The sequence below is a fragment of the Bombina bombina genome, chromosome 9 (genome assembly GCF_027579735.1).
Source record: "Bombina bombina isolate aBomBom1 chromosome 9, aBomBom1.pri, whole genome shotgun sequence".
Classification (NCBI taxonomy): Eukaryota; Metazoa; Chordata; class Amphibia; order Anura; family Bombinatoridae; genus Bombina; species Bombina bombina.
In genome coordinates, this window is record NC_069507.1 from 115952274 (window position 1) to 115979585 (window position 27312).

General features: G+C 39.5%; 1 protein-coding gene across 1 annotated transcript in view; it reads left to right on the forward strand.

Moving 5' to 3' along the window:
- The window catches only part of HECTD2 (HECT domain E3 ubiquitin protein ligase 2), a 375065-nt gene that overhangs the window by 322702 nt on the left and 25051 nt on the right, over positions 1–27312 (forward strand). Inside the window, exons 16-18 of the mRNA XM_053692327.1 lie at positions 10127–10201; positions 20354–20441; positions 20552–20658. Coding sequence (XP_053548302.1) covers positions 10127–10201; positions 20354–20441; positions 20552–20658 — 270 coding nt within the window. The remainder of the gene's footprint in view (positions 1–10126; positions 10202–20353; positions 20442–20551; positions 20659–27312) is intronic.

Here is a 27312-nt window from a genome sequence, read left to right on the forward strand (position 1 = left end):
AGTAAGGATGACGCCGTGGACCGGACACACCGTTGGAGAAAGTAATTTATCAGGTAAACATAAATTCTGTTTTTCTCCATGTCATTTGTCTCTTATGTGCATGCGTTAAAGACCCGCTAGCATCATCAACCTCTCATTCTCGTGCATGAGACGCGCATGTGTATTCGCCTTCATTATTTTTTGGATACATTTATTCACTCACAACGATCGATCGCGCTACAAGAAAGTATAGCGAGTGACATGATCGCATAGTATTCAATGAATGAATGTATTCATTCATTGAATACTATGTTTCACTGTTAGGGATCGTAACATGTTGACGCATGCCCAATTGTGGTGACCACACACATGCGCAGTTTATTTGCAGGATTGTGCACAAGCTTTTCAGTGACGTAGTGAGCGTGTGGGACCGCTCGCTACGTCACTAGTACTGAATAATGAAGTGGTGGAGGGGAGGCGTCAGAATGAAAAACAGAGGTATTATATATTATCATTTTATTAAAAAAGTACAAACAATTGAAAAAAAAAAGAGTTAGCGACTTAAATGCCAATATGTTAATGTGTACATTGCACTAGTCCATTAGCATAAAATTGACCTTAACTTTAACTCCTTTTTTCTCAAGAATATTTAGCCAACGCATTATAAACTTTAATTTTGTTTCTTAATGTGTTCAGACGATTTTTTTTAAAAACGGAGAGTGAATGTAAGATTTGTTTTGCATGCATCTCAGTAAATCCCTCAGGATTCAGAAAGCCTGTTCTTGGTTTTGTAAACCCTACATATAGGGGCCGATTTATCAAGCAGTCAGTGCTGCTTATTCCGCGTGAGCCTTCAGGCTCGTCGGAATCAATAGTTAGGAAGCAGCGGTCACAAGACCGCTGCTCCTTAAAGGGACATGAAACCCAATTTTTTTCTTTCATGATTTAGAAAGAGCATACAATTATAAACAACTTTCTAATTTACTTATAGTATCTATTTTGCTTCATTCTCTTGATATTATTTGCTGAAAAGCATATCTATATATGCTTAGTAGCTGCTGATTGGTAGCTGCACATAGATGCCTCCTGTGATTGGTTCACCGTGTGCATTGCTATTTCTTCATTAAAGTATATCTAAAGAATGAAGCAAATTAGGTAATAGAAGTAAATTGGAATGTTGTTTAAAATTGTATTCTCTACCTTAATCAAGAAAGAAAATGTTTGGGTATAGAGTGTCCCTTTAACTCGTCCACCATCTCTGAGGCAGCAGACAGCAATCATCCCGGTTCAATAAGATCGGGATGATTGACACCCCCTGCTAGCGGCCAATTAGCCGTGAATGTGCAGGGGGAGGCATTGCACAAGCATTTCACTAGAAATTCTTGTGCAATGATAAATGCAGACAGCGTATGCTGTCAGCATTTATCGATGTGGGGCAGACATGATCAGATCATGTCCGCCCGCACATTGATAAATCGGCACCATAGACTGATTTGAACACCCCCTAGCCACTCATCAGGAAAAACATATTTTCTACTTTATGATCAGAGGTACAATTTCTGGTTGGCTGAGGTATCACATATAGCAGGAAAGCACTCAGTGGGCAGTATGACTTTTGATAGGGCATACCAACCTTTGAGACAGTAATAGTAAAAAGGCAGGCTACTGCAGGCATTTAAAAAGCTGTGATTATGGATTTTTAAAACCTGAAGGATTAAATGAACAGCAAAAAAAGGAACATGGTCATTCAACTAAAAGAATGTTACCGTCACTTTAAAGCTTTGTGAAAGTGTCAAAAATGCCTCAGAATTTAGTTAATACCCTAACATGACCCAGCAGAGCATTCTCACTTTGAAATAAAGGGAATATGGGCGTCTTACATTGGTACAGAAATGCAGTGTTATATATGCTCATGCAAATGCTCCTATTGACATATGCAGGCAAGACCTTCTAGGCATACTTGCATAACTAGAAAGCATATTTGTGATACAGCAAAATTTGATTATAATAAAATTAGCAAAGCTTACTTACATGAAAGAGTCCTCTAATAAACACTTTTTAATTTTCACTTTAAAGTGATGGTAAATGTTAGTCTTTTTGATTATGACCCATGATAGTATATGTGATAAACATATTTCAAGTTTAAAAAAAAAAGAGTTTTAGGGGGGCGGAGCCAGCGCTCAATGGAGACGGCTGCACTTGTGTGAGCTCCGGTCTCCCTACAGGGCAAAATAAGCTCAATATGTGCATAGCCAGATCAATATGCCGTGTAACGTTGCCTAAATGTGCATAGACCTTTTCTCACAACCTGCGCCCATGCCATCTGGGCTCTAACCGGTAGCGATACTGACACACTGCTTGCCGGACATGTGCTACACCAACGGGAGGGCTATGGGGCCTACATCTGAATAGCGGAGGTAACCGCCTCAAGTCCAGCTACATCGATGCCATCAAATGCCTTCGCACTAACAAGCATCCTCATGCAGGTGAGACTTGCGCTCTTGTATATTAGTGACTTGGGATATAATAAGCCAAAGCAGAGTTCTAGGGCAGAAGCATAAAGGGACGCAGCCGCCATCTTGGACAGAGAGACACGCTGCACAGAGCTAAACGGCCGGATAGCATTCAGTGATGGAATGGATAAGGGGAATAAGGCTGTTTAATAGACACCCTGCTCATTTTGATTGCTATTAGCTCCGGAGACATAATAGCCTTTTAAAGTGATGCCACACTCCTTCCTGTCCTAGCACTCATATTAACACATCTACAGGCTCACTACAGAAGCTAAGTTACTTTCCTCTGGCGCACCAAAAGTATTCTCTGCTGAACATCATACAGCAACTAACACTGCTTCTCCCAGCTATCTGGGATTGGTGAATCTGTTGACATACAGGACATATTTAATTTTTATTATAGCGCTCAGCATGTCTCCAAAAAAGGGAAACAAGTCAGAAAGATCTGCCAAAAAGCAAACATCTGTGAATCCATCTGTCAATAATTTTTTCAAACAACTAGATTCATCTACTAAAAAAATGACAGCCACACGTGACACCAGGACTGATGTATCCTCTGCTTCATCTGAATCGGAGGGGGAAAGTCTGGCTCCTGCCATCTCAGTCCCAAAAGCCCTCTTAGACTCACTACCCTCCAAAAAAGATTTCTCTGCCCTAATCTGTCAAGTGAAGCAGTGTATTAGAGAGGAGATTTCTGAGATCAAAAAAGATCTATCGGATTTGGGCCAAAGGGTGGAGAAACTGGAGGACAACTCGGACCTCGCCAGCTCCAATATAACTTTCCTCCGCTCCAAGGCTACGTCACAGGATGACCTCATATTCCAGATGGAAAATAAAATAGACGATTTAGAAAATCGGAGTCGTCGAGGCAACATTAGAATAAGGGGAATCCCAGAGACTATACCAGCAACAGAATTGGAAGACTATTTACAAGGCCTCTTTACCTCCATCATTGGGGTTGACCCTGAAGCCACTATAGCCTTAGATCGCTTTCATAGAGCCTTGCGAGCAAAGCCCCTAGGAGACCAGCCTCCAAGGGATGTTATTGTTAAAATCACAAGCTACCAAATTAAAGAAGAGATTATGAAGAAAGCGAGGCAGAAATATCCACTCAAATACAGATCTGAACCCGTTCAGCTATATGAGGATCTGACACCCAGAACTCTACAGAAAAGAAGAGAATTTAAACACTTTACGGCCAAGCTGCGACAACGCAATATCCCATATAGATGGGGTCACCCTTTCAACCTACAAATACCTTGGAGGGGAAGACGACTGATCTGCAACTCTGTTGAGGACATTCCAAAGGTCTGTAAAGATTTAGAGATAACACCACCCTCCCCACTTACTGATTCCACTGAAACAGCGACAGGGGAAGCTAGACCTGCTCCACCACTTCCACAGAGAACAGAATGGAAGAAAACCACAACAAAGACTGGCAACAATGAAACCCGAGCTTCTGGTCCCACGACTACATTGGGGAAGTGACTTTTCTCACACATGGGACAATTATAACTGAACTTGCATACAGTGATGAACATTGTTGGTCCTAGATGCGCCCCAGCGCTGTGGAGTCTGCCCGTCCTGGCCTTCCCCGGAATTTTATGATGGGGGGGCTGGGGCGGGATGGACTCTGCATGTGGTTCTGGGAGATGGGGTACCTGCTGGTTAGTGGAGAAGATGCCAGCGGGAGAAAGAGCGGTATAAGGTAACAACCTGACCAGCGGAGGCCCTGCCCTGCTAATTGTTCTAAATTGGTTCTAAGTTATTATGCAATAATGTTAGCTATGTTGGAGAGTCCCTGTAGGCTATTTTTAATTGTTTAGTTGTGTTTCTCTGTCTTCTGGTAAAGAATTGGTGGCTATGGTATCATCTGCCTTGCCACACGAGATGCACTATATACACTAAGTCTTAGGAAAATATGATGCCCGACTGGGGTCTGTATTCCCCCTACAAGAAAAATACTGTTCTATGTTTTACATGTTTGCACCAGTTGTGCTATGTTTGTTATGTTTATATATTGTTTTATTTCTCTACAGACATACTGTTATTGGATACAGCTTAGTATGAAACTTACTCATTATGTCCATGACCACCCCTCACAGAGTTTTACACACCTGGCTCATAATAATTTTCTAAAGAGAGTATCAAATAAATATGCCGTCCCAAGTTAACACACAATCCATACAAATCCTCACTCAGAATGTGAGAGGTTTTAACAGCCCCAATAAGAGAAGTATGGCCATTAGGGATCTATGTGGGAGAGGAGGGAAAATACTCCTATTACAGGAGACTCACTTCAAGACAGGGGGGATTCCTAGGTTTCTCTCTACTCAGTACCCATTACATTTTCATAGTACTAACTCACATAAAAAGGTCAATGGTGTCAGCATATTGATACATAAGTCTATCCCTTTCCAGCTTCAATCTATAGACAAAGACAAAGACGGCAGATACTTAGGTATAATGGGACTATTATTTGGCAAACCAATAACCATTATAAATTTATACTGCCCCAATATGAGACAAGACCTATTTTTCTCACGTGTCACTAATAGAATAGCAGATTTAACCAAAGGCCCCTTGATAGTTGCAGGAGATCTTAATGTCCCCTTGGTACCAGATATAGATAGTTCCAACCCGGCCACCCGACATAATCAAAAAGCTCTCTGCTCCATTTGGAGGGATATTAGGAAATTGACACTTCACGACGCATGGAGATACGCACATCCCCACACTAGGGATTACTCATTTTTTTCAAACCCTCAAAAGAGCTATTCGAGGCTAGACTACATTCTAGTTGATCATATGGCCCTATCTTTAATTAAAACAGTTAATATTAGACATACGGTATGGTCGGACCACTCCCTAGTGGAGTGCAAAATGATATGGCCATCTGCCCCTATCAAGCCCTTTTTGTGGCGACTAGATAATTCTCTCCTGACGGACAAAACAGTGATAGAGTCATTTGCTGAACATCTAGACACTTATTTTACCCTTAATAACACTGCAGACGTCACACCCGCATTGGTTTGGGAGACCCATAAAGCCTACATTAGGGGTGAATTTATTAAATTTAAAGCCTTTAAGCGAAAACAATCTCTTAAAGAATACACTAAACTAGCTCAAGAAGTTCTGGAAGCTGATCTCGCCCTGAAGCTCCATCCTACAGATGGAGCTTTAGTTAAAACTCTTCAAGAAAAAAGAGATGAATTGAATAAACATTTACAAATTGAATCCCAAAGATATCAATTACACATAAAACAGAAATACTATGGAGAAGGAAATAGGACAGGGAAATTACTGGCGAGGGCGTTAAAAGCACAACGTGCCAACTCATATATCCATTCCCTCAAAACGCCACTGAACACCACAATAGAAGACACAAAATCCATTGGAGACTCCTTTAAAAACTTCTATCATAGACTCTACAATTTATACCCTAATAGACAACTTGCTCAGCACCAACTAAAATGTGAACAATATTTAGACAAGGTAACCCTTCCCAAACTTACTGAAAGTGAAGCAATGTTATTAGATGCCCCAATATCTGAGAGGGAAGTGCTGGACGCCATAAAGGAGTTGAGGCCGGAGAAGGCCCCAGGCCCTGACGGTTTCAGTAACCGATACTATAAATTATTTAAAACACAACTTGTACCGCATCTGCTCTCTCTATTTAACCATATTTCGGAACTCGAAGTTTTCCCTGATACTATGTTACAGGCCCATATTTCAGTCCTCCCTAAACCGGGAAAAAAGCCAGATACCCCAGCTAATTTTAGGCCAATCTCTCTGTTAAATGTAGATCTTAAGATTTATGCCAAAATCCTTGCGAATAGAATTAATACAATATTGCCCAATCTTATTCATTATGATCAAGTTGGTTTTGTCCCACAGAGAGAGGCCAAAGATAATATATGTAAAGTACTGAATCTATTAGAATATGTTAAAAAATCAAATACCCCTGCAGTATACCTATCAACAGATGCTGAAAAGGCGTTTGATAGGCTAGACTGGACCTTTTTACAATCTACCCTTCAAAAATTTGGCTTCCCCTCAACATTTATTCAAAAAATATTTGCATTATACTCCAACCCTTCTGCTCATATTAAGGTCAATGGGGCCCTCTCTGACCATTTTGAAATTCGGAACGGCACGAGGCAGGGATGCCCGCTTTCTCCCATTCTCTTTATCTTATCTCTAGAGCCACTAGCTGTCAAATTACGTGAGCATCCACACATAAAAGGTATAACCATTGAGGAAGAAACATATAAATTAGCAATGTTTGCTGATGATATCCTGATGACCCTGACCGATCCAATACATTCCCTCCCACATGTACAGAACATCCTACAGGCCTTTGGGGCTGTATCAAATTTTCTTATAAACACCAATAAATCGGAACTATATCCAATCAATCTTACAGACAGGGAGGTAACACAGATTCAACAGACATTCCCATATAAAATTCAGACCCAAGCGTTAAAATACCTAGGAATTTTTCTCTCCCATAACACAGAAACCATTCGAAAACTGAACTATGGCCGCCTATTAGAGGAATTCCAGCAATTAACAACTTCTTGGCTCCCCAAAAAGAATATTTCTTGGCTGGGGAGAATAGCTGCTGCCAAGATGACTTTGCTACCAAAAGCCCTATATGTCATGCAGGCCTTACCAATTTCAGGGATTACAACAGATATTAGTAAATTACAATCTATAATGGACACCTATATCTGGTGCCGCAGACCCCCACGGCTAGCAAAAAATACATTATATAGGCTTAGGGAAGAGGGTGGGTTGGGGGCTCCGAATCTACACTTCTATAAAATGGCAATTACCTTAAACAGAATTGTGGAGTGGTGTAGACAGGGGACCGAATCCTATAAGAGATGTATCCAATTAGAATCCCAATTATTGAGAGTACCCCAACTGGGTGTAATGTGTTGGGCCCCTAATAAACCCCCCCTAGAGAAGATCGCAGATTATCCAATAATCAAAGAAACATGGTCAACATGGTCCAAAATACGGAACTCTCACAAACTTATCACATCAACTTATTCACCACTGACAACACTTAACCTTAATAGGGAACTTCGGGAAGGTCCCATAGGGATAAAACAATCTGTAAATATAACCTCAAAATTCCTAGAATATTTTCCCGTGTTCACATTAGTGGAAAGAGGGAAACTAGTACAGAGAGATATGTTGATCTCACAAGGCTATACCCAATTCCAATCTTGGTTTGCCTATCACCAGGTACGTCATTACCTTTCCATGCACAAATATAAACAGGACTTATTCAGAGCCCGAACTGTATTTGAACTCCTTTGTTCCGCCCAACAAACCCCCAAGAAAGTCATATCACTTATGTATAAAAATATCCTCAGATCACACTACCCAAACAAACCAAACTACACTAAAAGATGGGAGGGAGAATTAGGGATTGAATTCTCGCACAAGCAATGGGACTTATGGTTTCAGGCAACTGCTAGATCAGCGCATTCGGCGGCAGCACTTGAAACCAATATCAAAATACTCACCAGGTGGTATTTGACCCCTAGCAAATTAAAACACATATTCACAAAAGCCAGCAATAAGTGCTGGAGAGGATGTGACCAAGAGGGCACTATGCATCATATTTGGTGGGGTTGTGATAAACTACAACCATTCTGGACTCAAGTCCAAACACAGATAGGTAAAATTCTTGGAACTGACTTGACCCTTTCCCCTGAGGGAGTTTTATTTAATGCCAGCCCACATATCCCCTGTAAAATTAGAAAATGTCTCTATCAAATTTTACTAAATGCCGCAAAAAGACTTATCCCAAAGTTATGGAAGAAAACTCACCCACCCTCGGTTACTCATTGGCTTGACCTAGTTAAAAATACTTTGATATTGGAAAGATTATATTACCTTAGATTGGGCCGTTTGAATTTTTATCAGGATATGATATTTTTATGGGAACAATATTTATATAATGGGAGGACAGGGTCTTTGGAAAATGAGGTGGAGAGGAGAGGTGTGAATATATGATCTTTTGATTTTTGCTCAAGGCCATTCCTTGAGATAAATAAGTGAGGAGTATGGTACATGTGCTAGGGTGGCATGGATGAAGAAACTATAGGTTGATCCTTGCAGCAATAAACAAATCTTAAAGTTCAAACACCTAGCTAAAAATCTTGAGTGATAACCTGTGAAACCTTAGAGGGTCTATAACTGTAGTTAAGGTGGATATGCAACTATAAATAATGCTCTGGGTCTAAACCGAAAGCCATAGATATTGGAAAAAATACTGTATCTGTATACTATTGAATTTGTCATGCTGTCTATCCTGTTTTATTTTTTCTTTGTTTGTTTGTTTTAAAAATAAAAAAAATAAAATATATTTAAAAAAAAAAAAAAAAAAAAAAAAAAGAGTTTTAAACTCTATAAAAAATATATTTTATGTCTTGTTACTTATGTGTCCTTCCTCCGCCCCTTCAAGTTCCGGGTTTATGCTGAGTGTGACATAGAGAAGCCACCTGCTCTCTATGTAGGCATCAGCGCGCGCTCACTTACTTACATTTATTATCAATAAGCATCTACTGCTGTAATAATAGGAGTGCTGGAATTGAAGCTCCCCTAGTAAATATTATGTAGGTAGCGCATGCGTTGCTGATGCGGGTTTACGAAGGCAGTAGCAGAGTGATGTTGTAAACGCATGAGCACAAGCTCTGGGGTTTTGTTTAAGTTCTGCAAACATGCCATTTTGCGAGCTATGTCATTGGCTAGAGGAGGATACGTCATAAAAAAAAATTGGAAAGTGCACTTTTCAGCAAGGCTGTCATATAAAGAGGAATTTGAGGTAATATAATGGTTAGGAGCTGAATAATACACTATAGATCAATGAACCTCATATTTTATATTAATTGGCTAATTTCCACTATGTTTGAATTTACCATCACTTTAATGTTATTTTATATTTTTACCTCATGTTAACTGCCTCTTCTAAAACTCTAAAGCAGAATTTACCAATAAGACTGATCTAATTAAAAAATCTAATTAAAAATTCAAATCTATTTTTAATATTTCTAATGCTCTCTTAAAATGTAATATTTAAATTATGCAATATTTGAATTTGAAAAATTGGAATCTATATATTTGTAATAGTATTTCTAATGTTCTCTTTAAATGTAATATTTGAAGTATGCAATATTCTAAATAGAAACATTCAAATTAATATATTTATATCTATTATGTATCAATTTACTCAATTCCCTACCACATGAACTATTAAACTTCTGAATAGTATTTGTTAAATCGAATGTTATATTCGAAATTTCAAATGTGGATATTCGATTTCATTATGAACATTCGATTATCGAATTTTAAAGGATTTTCATTTTTATCAACATTTGATTGTCCAAAACTAATGTCCACAGGACTATTTGCTCTGCCAAACTAATTACACTTTCCACACATTTTCCCATCCCTACTGACGACATGAAGCCTTGTAAGCATTCTGTGTATTTTGTAAACAGTCCTATTGTTTGAATCATAAATAATATGGATTATTATTAAACACATGAAGCATGGACAGACATGAGTAAACATCTACATCAACAAGGTTTAAAAAAAAAAAATTTTTTTTCTAGGAACTTGCACATGGTTTAAGTGAACTTTTATCATATGAAGGAAATGTGGAAGAAGATTTTTATTCAACATTTCAGGTATGTTCTCAACAAGCTTAGTCTGTTGTAACTGGCAACTTTATCACAGCATAAGCCCCGCCCTCTTTCCACGTGGATCATTCATTATTAATGTAAAGTAAATTTTCTAAAATAAACTTAAATATAGGGGCGTAACTAGACCACACTGGGCCCTTGAGCAAAGGCTGTTACTGCCCTTCCCATTTCAACAGTTCCCTTTATGTCTGTTTCAATCAGCAGAAGCTAAGCTGGCCACCACATAGGCCTCTATTTAACAAGGTCTGGCGGACCTGATCCGACAGTGCGGATCAGGTCCACCAGACCTCGCTGAATACAGTGAGCAATACGCTCTCTGTATTCAGCATTGCACCAGCAGCTCACAAGAGCTGCTGGTGCAACGCCGCCCCCTGCAGACTCGCGGCCAATGGGCCGCCAGCAGGGGGGTGTCAATCAATTGTACTCGATCGGGTTGATTTCCGGCGATGTCTGTCCTCCTTCTCAGAGCAGGCGGACAGGTTATGGAGCATCGGTCTTTGTGACCGTTGCTTCATAACTGCTGTTTCTGGCGAGTCTGAAGACTCGCCAGAAACACGGGCCGTCAAGCTCCTTTCGGAGCCTGATAGATAGGCCCCATAGTAGCAAGAGTAGCTGTGAGTGATCCTTCCACCTTGGTTAGTCTGTGCCAGAGGATATTTACTTCCTATACAAATATTCTGCAGGTTTTTCTATACTGATATATTGTGGCAACATCTTGGAAACCATGCTACCATATTTGTGAAGGTAAATCCATACACTTTCCTTAAACTGTGAGCCCTGCAGCCATATTCCCTTTGAGAAACACCACTACTAATTGTAGGGCTAGAAGGGCCCCCTAGAGGTGTAGGCCCAGTCTCAATTGAGACCTCTGAGACCCCTGTAATTATGACCCTGCCTAACTAAACTGAGGCATTTATTTAATATCAGCCATGCTATTTTTACTGGATCTTTGAATTTTAAGTTTTAAGTAGACATAGTTATGAAAAGAGGCATTAAAGTTAGGCTCGATAATTTTGTCGCCATGTTTGTAATAAAGTTTTGCAAAAATACCTCCTCTGTGCAGTAGGCTTATAATGGCACTGTTGCACATGCGCATTAGCGTGCGTGATTGAATGTGCTTTGGCAATACATTGCAGCAGGTCTGAGCATTTAATACATCTCTATGATTTAGGTGATGCTCCATTGGTTGTGCCTTAAAGGATTACTTTCTGTTATAATGTTTAAGCTAAACAACTAACATATTAAAGTTAATAAACATTAATTAAAACCTACTGACCTATATTTTCTCCAAAACGAAGTTTCATAACGTTCTAAAAGTTATATCTTTTATTCACCGATGATGTCACGTTATCCTGCCCACTATTTTCAGCACTGTGTGTTCAAAATACTTAAACCAATAACTTTGTGTTTAAAGCGCCATTTTGAAACCTAGGTATTGTAAACGGATTGGTACAGAGCAAAGGATACCCACGGAGTGGGTTTGGAAAACAATTAAATTTGCAGACAAGATTTCTGATATACGGTAGAGATATGTTAATGAAATGCTATTGATAAAAAGCGTATTTGGGGTAGTTAGTTAGTAACAGGCATAGAAAATATTTACTTACAGTGGCCCTTTAAGAAACAAAAAGATGCATCCTAAGCAAATACAATGCTCATAATCTGAAGCTTACTAGAAGCAGGTGGAAATAATTGCAGTGAACAGCATGTTATGAGTGTCCACGCTCATCAAAGGAGGTATAGATTTAGATAACAATCCATTTAGAACCACATATGGGAGCACAGAGTTGAGGTTTTAAATTAGGCTAGTTTAAAAAAGCATTGAGAACAAATAAAGGGCTAGATTACAAGTGGAGCGTTAGCTATCACTTTCGCTAGAGCACTAACTGCGCTAGCGGTAAAACTTTTGCGCAAGCCAGGTAGCGCTGGTATTACGAATTGAAAATAAAAAGTTATCACTCCAACGCCAATCGAACTCACGCAAAAAAGTTTCCCACTAGCGCAGTTACACTATCGTGCATGCACAATAACCTACTGCCCCATAGAAGTCAATGGAGCAAAAAAAGTGCTGGAAAAACTAACACCCAAATCGCCATAAGACCCCATCTCTAATAACCCCTAAATCAGCCACATAGCCCACCACAAAGTCCCCACTACACTATGAACCCGTAACCGCCACCCCCTACATCGCAAACTACCTCTTTACACTATGAACCCCTAAACCGCCACTCCCCCGCGTCACAAAATAAGCTTCTACACCATTAACCCCTAAACTGCCACACACCCCACCACAAAGTAAGGCGTAAGCTTCTATACTATTAACCCCTAAACCGACAGCCCCCAACGCAAAGTAACTCACTATCATCTAAATCTCGTAACCTAATAACCCCTAAGTTAACCCAAAATAGACTACCCTACCATTATCAAATAAAACCTAACTACTTTAAAAAAAAATTTACCTGAAAAAATCTAACCTTATCTTTAAAAAAAAACAAAAAAAATACCCTTACAGTAAAAAAACAACTAACATTACAATAAAAAAACTACCATTACAAAAAATAAAAAACACTAACCTTACAAAAAATAACACTAACGATAGCGCTCCAATTGTAATCTGGCCCAAAATGTTTACTGTTGTTTAATTAGGCTTACTACAAAAAAATGTTGCAAAATATATTATTTTATTTATGTATTTATTTCTAATTTACTTATATTATCTAATTTGCTTAATTCTTTAGATATCTTTGTTGAAAAAATAGCAATGTACATGGGTGAGCCAATCACACGAGGCCTCTCTGTGCAGCCACCAATCAGCAGCTACTAAGCCTATCTAGATATGCTTTTCAGCAAAGGATATCAAGAGAATTAAGCAAATAAAATAATAGAAGTAAATTAGAAAGTTGCATGCTCTTTGTTAATCATGACATAAAAAATTTAAGGACCAGGGCTATTTTTAAATTTCTGCGGTGTTTGTGTTTAGCTGTAATTTTCCTCTTACTCATTTACTGTACCCACACATATTATATACCATTTTTCTCGCCAATAAATGGACGTTCTAAAGATACCATTATTTTCATCATATCTTATAATTTATTATAAAAAAATATAAAATATGATGAAAAAATTTAAAAAACCACACTTTTTCTAACTTTGACCCCTAAAATCTGTTACACATCTACAGCCACCAAAAAACACCCATGCTAAATACTTTCTAAATTTTGTCCTGAGTTTAGAAATACCCAATATTTACATGTTCTTTTCTTTTTTTTCAAGTTATAGGGCAATAAGTACAAGTAGCACTTTGCTATTTTAATTTTTCCATTTTTTTTTTTCAAAATTAGCGATAGTTTCATTGGATCTGTCAGGAATCCCTGAATATCCCTTGACATGCATATATTTTTTTTTAGTAAACAACCCAAAGTATTGATCTAGGCCCATTTTGGTATATTTCATGCCACCCTTTCACAAACTTTAGCAGCAGACAGAAGCCCAGGGTACATCGCTGGTCATTAAGGGCATAACGATCAGCGTCCTACAGGGTACGACGTTGGTCGTTAAGGGGTTAAAGGGACATAAAACCCCAAAAAATGTATTTCATGATTTAGATAGAACATACAATTTTAAACAACTTTCTAATTTACTTCTATTATCATATTTTCTTTATTATCTTGTTAGCCTTTGTTGAAAAGCAGAAATATAAGCTCAAGAGTGTGCACGTGTCTGCAGCACTAGATGGCAGCACTATTTCCTGTCATGTAGTGCTTCAGGCATGTGCACGTTACCTACCTAGGTATCTCTTCATCATAGAATAACAAGAGAATGAAATAAATTTGATAATAGAAGTAAATTGGAAACTTTTTAAAAATTGTATTCTCTATCTGAATCATGAAAGAAAAAAAAATGGGTTTAATGTCCCTTTAACTAGAGCACAGGTGAAATAATCAGCTGATCAGTAACCATGGTAACTAACATGGTCTTACCCATAAGCTCATTATTTCATCTGTGCTTTAGTTTAGGAGCACTAGACGACTGGAGTTGAGAAACAATGGTCCAGTGCATAACTGCTGATGTATCTGACAAACAAAATCATTAAACATATGTTCCTTTAAAATTTAGTTTCTCTTGTAAGGTGTATCCAGTCCACGGATCATCCATTACTTGTGGGATATTCTCATTCCCAACAGGAAGTTGCAAGAGGAAACCCACAGCAGAGCTGTCTATATAGCTCCTCCCCTCACTGCCATATCCAGTCATTCTCTTGCAACTCTCAACAAGCATGGAGGTAGTAAGAGATAAGTGGTGAAATGTAGCTGTTATTTTGCTTCAATCAAGAGTTTATTATTTTTAAATAGTACCGGAGTTGTTCTATTTTGTTCCAGGCAGGAAAAAAGAAGAATCTGCCTGTGATTTCTATGATCTTAGCAGGTTGTAACTAAGATCCATTGCTGTTCTCACACATGTCTGAAGAGAGAGATAACTTCAGCGGGGGAATGGCGTGCAGGTTATCCTGCTATGAGGTATGTGCAGTTAATATTTTTCTAGAAGATGTGAAGGCTAGAAAATGCTGCTGATACCAAATTTATGTAAGGTAAGCCTGAATACAGTGATTTAATAGCGACTGGTATCATGCTTACTTTCTGAGGTAATACTCTTTTATATTTACAATATAAAACGTTTGCTGGCATGTTTAAACGTTTTTATATATACTTTGGTGATAAAAAATTATTGGGGCCTAGTTTTTTTCCACATGGCTGCCTTAAATTTGCCTAGAAACAGTTTCCTGAGGCTTTCCTCTGTGTTACTATGAGTGGGAGGGGCCTAGTTTAGTGCTTTTTTGTGCATTAACTATTACAGACTGAGACATCCAGGAGTTCCCTGAATGCTACAGGACATCTCTAAAGGGCTCTTAGGCTTCCAAAATCGTTTGTTGGGGAAGGTAGGCCCACAGCAAGGCTGTGGCAGTTTGGTGTGACTGTTAAAAAACGTCTATATCGTTTTTTTGATCCGGTTTTTGAACTAAGGGGTTAATCATCCATTTGCAAGTGGGTGCAATGCTCTGTTAGATTATTATACACACTGTAAAAATTTCGTTTGATTTACTGCCTTTTTTCACTGTTTTTCAAATTCCGACAAAATTTGTTTCTCTTAAAGGCACAGTACCGTTTTTTATATTTGCTTGTTAACTTGATTTAAAGTGTTTTCCAAGCTTGCTAGTCTCATTGCTAGTCTGTATAAACATGTCTGACATAGAGGAAACTCCTTGTTCATTATGTTTAAAAGCCATGGTGGAACCCCCTCTTAGAATGTGTACCAAATGTACTGATTTCACTTTAAGCAAAAAAGATCATATTCTGTCTTTAAAAAATGTATCACCAGAGGAATCTGACGAGGGGGAAGTTATGCCGACTAACTCTCCCCACGTGTCAGATCCTTTGACTCCCGCTCAAGGGACTCACTCTCAAATGGCGCCAAGTACATCCAGGGCGCCCATAGCATTTACTTTACAAGACATGGCGGCAGTCATGGATAATACACTGTCAGCGGTATTAGCCAGACTACCTGTATTTAGAGGAAAGCGAGATAGCTCTGGAGTTAGACGAAATACAGAGCATACTGACGCTTTAAGAACTATGTCTGATACTGCCTCACAATATGCAGAAGCTGAAGAAGGAGAGTTTCTTTCTGTGGGTGATATTTCTGACTCAGGGAAGATGATGCAACCTGATTCTGATATTTCTACATTTAAATTTAAGCTTGAACACCTCCGCGTGTTACTCAGGGAGGTTTTAGCTGCTCTGAATGACTGTGATACAATTGCAGTGCCAGAGAAATTGTGTAGACTGGATAAATACTGTGCAGTGCCGGTGTGTACTGATGTTTTTCCAATACCTAAAAGGTTTACAGAAATTATTACTAAGGAATGGGATAGACCAGGTGTGCCGTTCTCTCCCCCTCCTGTTTTTAGAAAAATGTTTCCAATAGACGCCACCACACGGGACTTATGGCAGACAGTTCCTAAGGTGGAGGGAGCAGTTTCTACTCTAGCAAAGCGTACTACTATCCCTGTCGAGGACAGTTGTGCTTTCTTAGATCCAATGGATAAAAAGTTAGAGGGTTACCTTAAGAAAATGTTTATTCAACAAGGTTTTATCCTACAGCCCCTTGCATGCATTGCGCCTGTCACTGCTGCTGCGGCGTTCTGGTTTGAGTCTCTGGAAGAGGCTTTACAGGTAGCGACTCCATTGGATGAAATACTTGACAAGCTTAGAGCACTTAAGCTAGCCAATTCTTTTGTTTCTGATGCCATTGTTCATTTGACTAAACTAACGGCTAAGAATTCTGGTTTCGCTATCCAGGCGCGCAGAGCGCTATGGCTTAAATCATGGTCAGCTGACGTTACTTCAAAATCGAAGCTGCTTAACATTCCCTTCAAGGGGCAGACCCCATTCGGGCCTGGTTTGAAGGAGATTATTGCTGATATCACTGGAGGAAAAGGTCATGCCCTTCCTCAGGATAGGTCCAAACCAAGGGCCAAACAGTCTAATTTTCGTGCCTTTTCGAAACTTCAAGGCAAGTGCGGCATCAACTTCCTCTAATGCAAAACAAGAGGGAACTTTTGCTCAGTCCAAGACGGTCTGGAGACCTAAACAGACCTGGAACAAGGGTAAGCAGGCCAAAAAGCCTGCTGCTGCCTCTAAGACAGCATGAAGGAACGGCCCCCTATCCGGTAACGGATCTAGTAGGGGGCAGACTTTCGCTCTTCACCCAGGCGTGGGCAAGAGATGTCCAGGATCCCTGGGCATGGAAATTATATCCCAGGGATATCTTCTGGACTTCAAGGCTTCCCCCCCAAAAGGGAGATTTCACCTTTCACAATTATCTGCAAACCAGATAAAGAGAGAGGGATTCTTACACTGTGTACAAGACCTCCTAGTTATGGGAGTGATCCATCCAGTCCCAAAGGAGGAACAGGGACAGGGATTTTACTCAAATCTGTTTGTGGTTCCCAAAAAAGAGGGAACCTTCAGACCAATTTTGGATCTAAAGATCTTAAACAAATTCCTCAGAGTTCCATCATTCAAGATGGAGACTATTCGTACCATCCTACCTATGATCCAGGAGGGTCAATACATGACTACAGTGGATTTAAAGGATGCTTATCTGCACATTCCGATACACAAAGATCATCATCGGTTTCTCAGGTTTGCCTTCCTAGACAGGCACTACCAGTTTGTAGCTCTTCCCTTTGGGTTAGCTACAGCCCCAAGAATTTTTACCAAGGTTCTGGGGTCGCTTCTGGCGGTCCTAAGGCCACGGGGCATAGCAGTGGCCCCTTATTTAGACGACATCCTGATTCAGGCGTCAAACTTCCAAATTGCCAAGTCTTATACGGACATAGTGTTGGCATTTCTGAGGTCGCATGGGTGGAAGGTGAACGAGAAAAAGAGTTCTCTATCCCCCTCACAAGAGTTTCCTTCCTAGGGACTCTGATAGATTCTGTAGAAATGAAAATTTACCTGACGGAGTCCAGGTTATCAAAACTTCTAAATTCCTGCCATGTTCTTTATTCCATTCCCCGCCCTTCGGTGGCTCAGTGCATGGAAGTAATCGGCTTAATGGTAGCGGCAATGGACATAGTGCCGTTTGCACGCCTACATTTCAGACCGCTGCAACTATGCATGCTCAGTCAGTGGAATGGGGATTACACAGATTTGTCCCCTTTACTGAATCTGGACCAAGAGACCAGGGATTCTCTTCTCTGGTGGCTATCTCGGGTCCATCTGTCCAAAGGTATGACCTTTCGCAGACCAGATTGGACAATTGTAACGACAGATGCCAGCCTTCTAGGTTGGGGTGCAGTCTGGAACTCCCTGAAGGCTCAGGGATCGTGGACTCAGCAGGAGTCACTCTTTCCAATAAACATTCTGGAACTAAGAGCGATATTTAATGCTCTTCGGGCTTGGCCTCATCTAGCGACAATGAGGTTCATCAGATTTCAGTCGGACAACATCACGACTGTGGCTTACATCAACCATCAAGGGGGAACAAGGAGTTCCCTAGCGATGTTAGAAGTCTCAAAGATAATTCGCTGGGCAGAGATTCACTCTTGCCACCTATCAGCTATCCATGTCCCAGGTGTAGAGAACTGGGAGGCGGATTTTCTAAGTCGACAGACTTTTCATCCGGGGGAGTGGGAACTCCATCCGGAGGTGTTTGCACAATTGGTTCTTCGTTGGGGTGAACCAGAACTGGATCTCATGGCGTCTCGCCAGAACGCCAAGCTTCCTTGTTACGGATCCAGGTCCAGGGACCCCAAGGCAACGCTGATAGATGCTCTAGCAGCGCCTTGGTCCTTCAACCTGGCTTATGTGTTTCCACCGTTTCCTCTGCTCCCTTGTCTGATTGCCAAAATCAAGCAGGAGAGAGCATCGGTGATCTTGATAGCGCCTGCGTGGCCACGCAGGACTTGGTATGCAGATCTGGTGGACATGTTATCCTTTCCACCATGGACTCTGCCACTGAGACAGGACCTTCTACTTCAAGGTCCTTTCAACCATCCAAATCTAATTTCTCTGAGGCTGACTGCCTGGAGATTGAACGCTTGATTTTATCAAAGCGTGGTTTCTCCAAGTCAGTCATTGATACCTTAATTCAGGCATGGAAGCCTGTCACCAGGAAAATCTATCATAAAATATGGCGTAAATATCTTTATTGGTGTGAATCTAAGGGCTACTCATGGAGTAAGGTCAGGATTCCCAGGATATTATCTTTTCTCCAAGAAGGATTGGAGAAAGGATTGTCAGCTAGTTCCTTAAAGGGACAGATTTCTGCGCTATCTATTCTTTTGCACAAGCGTCTGGCGGATGTCCCAGACGTTCAGGCATTTTGTCAGGCTTTAGTTAGAATCAAGCCTGTGTTTAAACCTGTTGCTCCACCTTGGAATTAAATTTGGTTCTTAAAGTTCTTCAGGGGGTTCCGTTTGAACCTCTTCATTCCTCTTCATTTTGGTAGCTATTTCCTCGGCTCGTAGAGTTTCCGAGTTATCTGCCTTACAATGTGATTCTCCTTATCTGATTTTCCATGCAGATAAGGTAGTTCTGCGTACCAAACCTGGGTTTTTACCTAAGGTGGTATCTAATAAGAATATCAAGAGATTGTTGTTCCGTCTTTGTGTCCTAATAATCCTTCTTCAAAGAAGGAGCGTCTATTACACAATCTGGACGTGGTTCGTGCTTTAAAGTTTTACTTACAAGCTACTAAAGATTTTCGTCAAACATCTGCTTTGTTTGTTGTCTACTCTGGACAGAGGAGAGGTCAAAAGTCTTCGGCAACCTCTCTTTCTTTTTGGCTAAGAAGCATAATCCACTTAGCCTATCAGACTGCTGGCCAGCAGCCTCCAGAAAGGATTACAGCTCATTCTACTAGAGCTGTGGCTTCCACATGGGCCTTTAAAAATGAGGCTTCTGTTGAACAGATTTGCAAGGCAGCGACTTGGTCTTCGCTTCATACTTTTTCAAAATTCTACAAATTTGATACTTTTGCTTCTTCGGAGGCTATTTTTGGGAGAAAGGTTTTACAGGCAGTGGTACCTTCCGTTTAAGTACCTGCCTTGTCCCTCCCTTCATCCGTGTACTTTAGCTTTGGTATTGGTATCCCACAAGTAATGGATGATCCGTGGACTGGATACACCTTACAAGAGAAAACATAATTTATGCTTACCTGATAAATGTATTTCTCTTGTGGTGTATCCAGTCCACGGCCCGCCCTGTCATTTTAAGGCAGGTATTTTTTAATTTTAAACTACAGTCACCACAGCACCCTGTGGTTTCTCCTTTCTCTGCTTGTTTTCGGTCGAATGACTGGATATGGCAGTGAGGGGAGGAGCTATATAGACAGCTCTGCTGTGGGTGTCCTCTTGAAACTTCCTGTTGGGAATGAGAATATCCCACAAGTAATGGATGATCCGTGGACTGGATACACCACAAGAGAAATACATTTATCAGGTAAGCATAAATTATGTTTTTTCTAGAAATGTCACATTGACCATGCACTAGAAGTGATTTTTAAAAGTAAAATGTTTTTTAAAATGTGTTTAATTTTAGTAGTTTAAAATTATTAATTATTTTTGTTTTCTAGGTTTTCCAAGAAGAGTTTGGAGTTATTAAATCATACAACCTTAAACCTGGTGGTGATAAAATTCCAGTTACCAATCAGAACAGGAAAGGTAAATGCACCAATAAAAATGTTCTGCATTCATCATAGCAACATCACTGCTATACGTTTGTTTCCTCATTTAACTACAGTAAAAATGTTGTCTTTGTTTTTTTGCTTTAGAATACGTCCAACTTTATGTTGACTTCCTCCTCAACAAATCTATCTACAAACAGTTTTCTGCTTTCTACCATGGATTTCACAGTGTTTGTTCCTCCAATGCATTAATGGTAAGAATGAGTGCATTATATTAAAACATGATTTGCTATTTTCATTACTAATTCATTCTCTATTATTTATTATTTATTTTGTGTGTTTTTTTTGTTAATCATTGTTTACTATCAAGTCTATATATATATTTGGTATTAAATATACCCCCATATTGTTCCACATATAAGAGCATATTTATTAAAGGGACACTGAACCCAATTTTTCTTTTCTTTCGTGATTCAGATAGAGCATGCAATTTTAAGCAACTTTCTAATTTACTCCTATTACCAATTTTTCTTCGTTCTCTTGCTATCTTTATTTGAAAAAGCAGGCATCTGAGCTTTGTTTTGGGTTCAGAACTCTGGACAGCATGTTTTTATTGGTGGATGAATTTATCCACCAATCAACAAGGACAACCCAGATTGTTCACCAAAAATGGGCCGGCATATAAACTTACATTCTTGCATTTCAAATAAAGATACCAAGAGAATAAAGAAAATTTGATAATAGCAGTAAATTAGAAAGTTGCTTAAAATGTCATGCTCTATCTGAATCACGCAAGAAAAAATTTGGGTTCAGTGTCCCTTTAAGCTCCGTACGGAGCTTGATGCCCTGTGTTTCTGGCGAGCCTTCAGGCTCCCCGGAAACAAAAGTTATGAAGCAGCGGTCTAAAGACCTCTGCTCCATAACCTGTCCGCCTGCTCTGAGGCAGTGGACAGAAATCGACCGAAATCAACCCGATCGAATATGATCAGGTTGATTGACACCCCCTGCTAGCGGCCGGGAATCTGCAGGGGGCGGTATTGCACCAGCAGTTCACCAGAACTGCTGGTGCAATGATAAATGCAGAGAGCGTATGCTGTCAGCATTTATCGATGTGCAGCGGACATGATCCGCAATATCAGATCATGTCCGCTCACACAATGATAATTCGGCCCCATAGGCCGCACCCTTAGCGTTTGATGCCATTTTAAAGAAATTAGAAAAATTAACAGCCTGCATTTGTTAATAGGAGCAGCCTGAAAAACAATGTTCAAGTGAGCAGATCTGCATGCAGTGAGATTTGTTTTTACACTGTGAGATAAGCAGCATATTAGCATATGCAGATCTGCTCATCATTTTACCAAGTGTTACGGAATTTGGCAGCGCTATACACATAAATGATAATAATAATAAATATATATATATATATAAATACACCAAGGTTTCAAAATTATGCGCACATAAAGTCCCTTTAGTAACGTTCAAAAAGCCGTTTCAGTAATGTGGTAAATATGCACAATACCTTATATCTGCTGGAAGATCATCTCCCGGAGTGTAGGAGATGTGTGACGGTATAGGAGACCTGCAGCTGCAGCGCCCTGAGCATGTCCGTTGAGCTCCAAAATAAGATAGATATCCAAGGTGGGTGGGCGCTAGTAGCGCAAAAAAGTACTCCTTAAAGTTTGTATAAAAACTTAAAGTTTATTGTTAACAGGGTAAAAACATGACAGCAAAAGCAGCTGTAAATAGCACTAAAAACACAATGCCAGCGTTCAGACCTCACGCAGACATGTTTCGTGCATGACTAGCACTTGATCACTGCATGATATATATATATATATATATAAATGTATTTTTGATGTGTTTTGTTCAACTTTTTAGCAAGAACTCTGAAGTCGTGCTATCCCAACGCGCGTTAAATTCAATTGCGCTCGATTGAACACATTTTCTTTCAACTCATAATACACGTGCTACTTCCGAAGCGCACAAAGAGCCACAATAAACCTGATATTACCACTCGTAATCTAGCGTGATAAAATCAAATACCTGTGAAATAGTATGAATAGCTCAAAGTCAAATCCCACTAATCCCCCGATTCTATAAAGCTCTCTGTGCTGGTGAAATTCTATAAGAATACTTGCCAGTCCTTCTATTTCCCCTATTGGAATTATATAAAGCCACTTTTTACCCTAAAAACAGGGTGTCTCACTAATGGGCGTATGCTGCATTTTTGTAAGTGGAGGAGATGCATACATAACAAAAGTGCACAATGAAAATTGTAATTTCAAAATCATACAAAATTAATCACATATATATATATATATATATACTCTATATATAAATATATAGAGTAGACTAGACTTGAAGAATGCCAACCTACACATTCCTATTCTTCTGGACCATGTTCTTTTCTGAGATTTGCCTCCCTAGACTGTCATTATCAGTTTACGGGCACATCTCCCAGTATTTTCACCCAAGTGATTATGGTTGCAAGGTCTCAGGGCATTTCAGTAGCCCCTTACATGTACAGTATTCTGGTCCAGAAGAATTCCTTTCAGGCGTCTCTAAGGCATACAGATCTGTTGCTGACCTTGGTCAGGAGTCACGGTAGCTGCATAAATATATATATATATATATATATATATATATATATATATTTATATGTACACAATAATATTCCTAAACTGCCTAATATGCCCACTACTATTGTAAATAATTATTTTCTTATCATGACTGTTAATGCAAAACTGATAATCCACTTTAAAATAGCAAATGACTAGAAAGACCAGGTAAAGTTGAGGAAAACACTAGTTTATAGACAAAGTAGATAACTGTATTAACCCAAGCTTCCCTCAGAGAGGAACTACCACAATTTTTCAGATATATTTTACAGAAAACTGTGGTAAGCTCAAACTGCTGAAATGTAAATAAAAAGCTTAAAAAATTGTGTATCACAGTAAAGGGTTTTATTGGGATACAGACTTTTTGAAGCAGTTTTCTTTTTATACATTTTCAGTGGTGTGTGCTCACTGTTTCTGCTATATACCAGTTGCTGATCTATTCCAACACCACAAGGCAATCCGTAGTGACTGATATCAGGGAGATAAGATGGAAACCAGTGAGCTGGATATTGGTATTGGCAATGTTCTTTGATAGCAACTTTTGGATGCCCACAAAACTCTGCTGGCCTATTTCAACCCTACAAGGCAATCTGTGGCGATGGAGACCAGTTAACTGTGACAGGGATCAGTGAGCTGGACTTTGTGAATGCCAACCTACTTTGATAGCACTTTTTTGGGTGCCCACACAACTTATTTTACTTATTTTAACCCCATGAGGCAATTTGTGGAGATGGAGACCAGGATTCTCAGAAGGGGATCAGTTAGATGAACACTGAGAATGTCAGCCTGCTTTGGTAGCACATTTTGTGTGCCTTCAAAACTGTGAGCGTTCTTCTTAAAGAGTAAGATGTATTGAACGGCATGAACTAATACCACTACCTTATGGTACTTCATGTTTCTCACTTTTAGAGGAAATTGGTGTTGGTGATTATTTAATAGCTAGATACTCCTACAGTTGAGACTGTAATTACACTTTAGGGGGTCGATTTATGAAGCAGCGGATGCTGCTTCCGACCCACTCCGCGTCAGTTCCACCTGAAGCGGAAGTTAAGAAGCAGCGGTCTTAAGACCGCTGCTCCTTAACTCATCCGCCACCTCTGAGGTGGCGTACAGCAATCAGCCCGATCAAATACGATTGTGTTGATTGACACCCCCTGCTAGTGGCCGCGAATCTGCAGGGGGCAGCATTGCACCAGCAGTTCATAAGAACTGCTGGTGCAATAATAAATGCCGACAGCGTATGCTGTCTGCATTTATCGATGTGCAGCGGACATGATTCGCTATAGCGGATCATGTCTGTCTGCACCATGATAACTCTACCCCTAGGTCTCTTTTTATGCATCACTTTTAATAAATATATTTTATAGAGCCAATCCTGTTGGTTGTTTTATACCTACTCAATCCGCCAGCATAAGAGTGGTTGATACATCTCTCTCTTTATTCTGCAATGATATTTGTGTGCCCAAGTTTATTTTAGAGCTCGAATATTGGCAGTTTATCACTAACAGCTCCATGTTTTTTTCTCTTTCTATCTAGTAAGACTATTTTTATGAAACACAACATACATTACATTTACTCTGTTACTTAAGTTGCTGTGGTTTTAATTATTTTGACCTCTTAGTAATCAGTTCCTTTTTGATGTGATTTCTTGAATTGGTCACTCAACACAACTTGAGATGTTAAGGGCAGGAATGTCCACTAACGTTATGTTCTGAGGTGCAGCTCAATGATTTGTAAACATGATCTCTTCTTCACAACTAGGTCCCTCAGCAACCTCATGAGTTTAGTTCAGGGGTCAGTAATCTTGGCTCTCCAGATGTTTTAGAACTAAATTTCCCATGATGCTTAGAGGAGCATTTATCAAGCTCTGTATGGAGCTTGTGGGCCTGTGTTTCTGGCGAGTCTTCAGACTTCCAGAAAAAGCAGTTATGAAGCAGCGGTCTAAAGACCGCTGCTCCATAACCCTGTCCGTCTGCTCTGATGAGGCGGACAGAGATCGCCACAATTCAACACGATCGAGTACGATCGGGTTGATTAACACCCCCCTGCTGGCGGCCGTATTGCTCTCCGCATTCAGCGATGTCTGTCAGACCTGATCCACACTGTCGGATCAGGTCCAACAGACATTTGATAAATAGGCCTCTTAGGCAGCTTAAAGACACTTAAGCATTATGGGAAATGTAGTTCTAAAACAGCTGGAGACCCGTGGTTGCTTACCCCAGGTCTAGCCCAACATGTGTGTTTTTTGGTATTGTTTTGACCAAGTTGATCTAAAATAGATGTCATATGAATGAATAAACAGATTTAGGAAATAGGAAAACTATTGTTCTTTGTATTTTTAGTCATTAAAGGGACACAAAACCCAACATTTTTCTTTCATGATTCAGAAAGAGAATACAATTTGAAACACCATTCAAATTTACTTATATTATCTAATTTGCTTCACTCTTAAGATATCCTTTGTTGAAGAAATAGCAATGCATATGGGTGAGCCAATCACATGAGGCATATATGTGATGCCACCAATCAGCAGCTACTGAACCTATCTAGATATCCTTTTAAACAAAGGATATCAAGAGAATTAAGCAAATTAGATAATTGAAGTAAATTGGAAAGGTGTTAATAATTGCATGCTCTTTATAAATCATGAATGAAAACAATTGGGTTTTATATCCCTTTAAGTATGGAGTGTCCAAAATATATTAACATAAAAAGCTTAATAGGCCTTTATATTTATTTAGTGTAGAGCTGCAACAACTAATTAATATAAACGATAATAATCGATTATGAAAATAGTTGTCAACGAATCTCATTATCGATTAGTTGGTCTGCGATTAGTTGGTCTGCACACAGCACCAGCTGCTTCACTCCGATAAACTCCTGCACATGGTATTTTGTTTTATGGTTATGTCCTTAGCCTAAAGAACGTCTACAGATGTTTACATTTCACTTTTTTAGGACAGTATATATGTTTCTTTTTTAAGTTTACCCCTAGCCTTATAGCTGGTTATTTACCATTGCACAAATACATTTAAGATATTTTTATGTTAGAATGAAGTCGAGGCTTACTTTATTGAGAGGCCACTTGCCAAGGAGGAAAACACTTTTCATTGGTGGTGTCATGTTCACAGCTATTCATCTGCTATTCTATGCAGTTATTGTATTAACTCACTTGCAAATAGTACTGTTTCTTTAATAGTCTGACATCCAGCCTATAAAAGGCCTCCTCCCACACTACTCTTTGCTTGGTATTGGATTGTAGTTTGCATTGTCTGCACTCCTTCCCAGCCTCCTTTGAAGCATCCTCAGAACTCTCTGTTCAGCTACGGAACTCTAAGCCGCTTGTCAGCTGTTTCACTAATCCCGGAAGTATCAAGAGCGGTTACGTCACACGCGAACCTTTGCCGCATCTCGTGGACTGAGTCTGTTTGCTCGCACTAAGTTCTTTCTCCTGCAGTTAAGCTTTAACTGCCCAGGTACCTCATTCAGCCACTTACCTGTTATATGTTTCAGCAATATACACTTAAATACATTATATTACACTGTGATCGATCTACTCAGTGTCATACTAATTACACCTCAGTTGTTATATTTTTCTCTGTGTTAACACCTTTTTCATTGGTGACTTGTTGTGCTTATGCTGCTGCATTTATTCAGTGATTTATTCACATGTGGCAGCTATAGAATATCCACAGCATCCTTCACCAACTATTAAACTGCATTGATTAACTGTGGGTTCTCACATTACATATATTGTAATTGATGTTACCACCCAAATAACAATCTCTGCAAACACACTTACTAAAATTACATTTATCTCAGCAGCTGTGGTTCACTTAGATACTCACTTTTATTTCAGACATCACAGGTGGAGAGCTAACAAATAATATCCCACCTTGGCAAAATTGGAAAAACTCTACTTATGCATCTCAGGCACCTCAACACCATCTAAGCGCCTCTTCTCTGCTGCAGGCAAAATAGCTTGCAAAAATAGAGCCAGCCTCAGCCAGGAGCATGTGGACATGTTGACATTTTTGCATTTTAATGCAAAGTTTCTAAAAGATGTTATAAACAGTGATAGTTTAACTTATCTACTTCTACCTCTTTTTCAAAAAGTTTGTGGTCTTGTTTTGCTAAATTATAAAAATGGGTTCTGTTGCTTAAAAATTGGACAAACAGTTGTGTTAATGTAAAGTTGTAGTCTGAAGTTTTATATTTGCAACACTCAGTATATGGATTTTATTTTAAATACAGTAAAATATAATTGATATTTCCTTCTTAATATAAGGA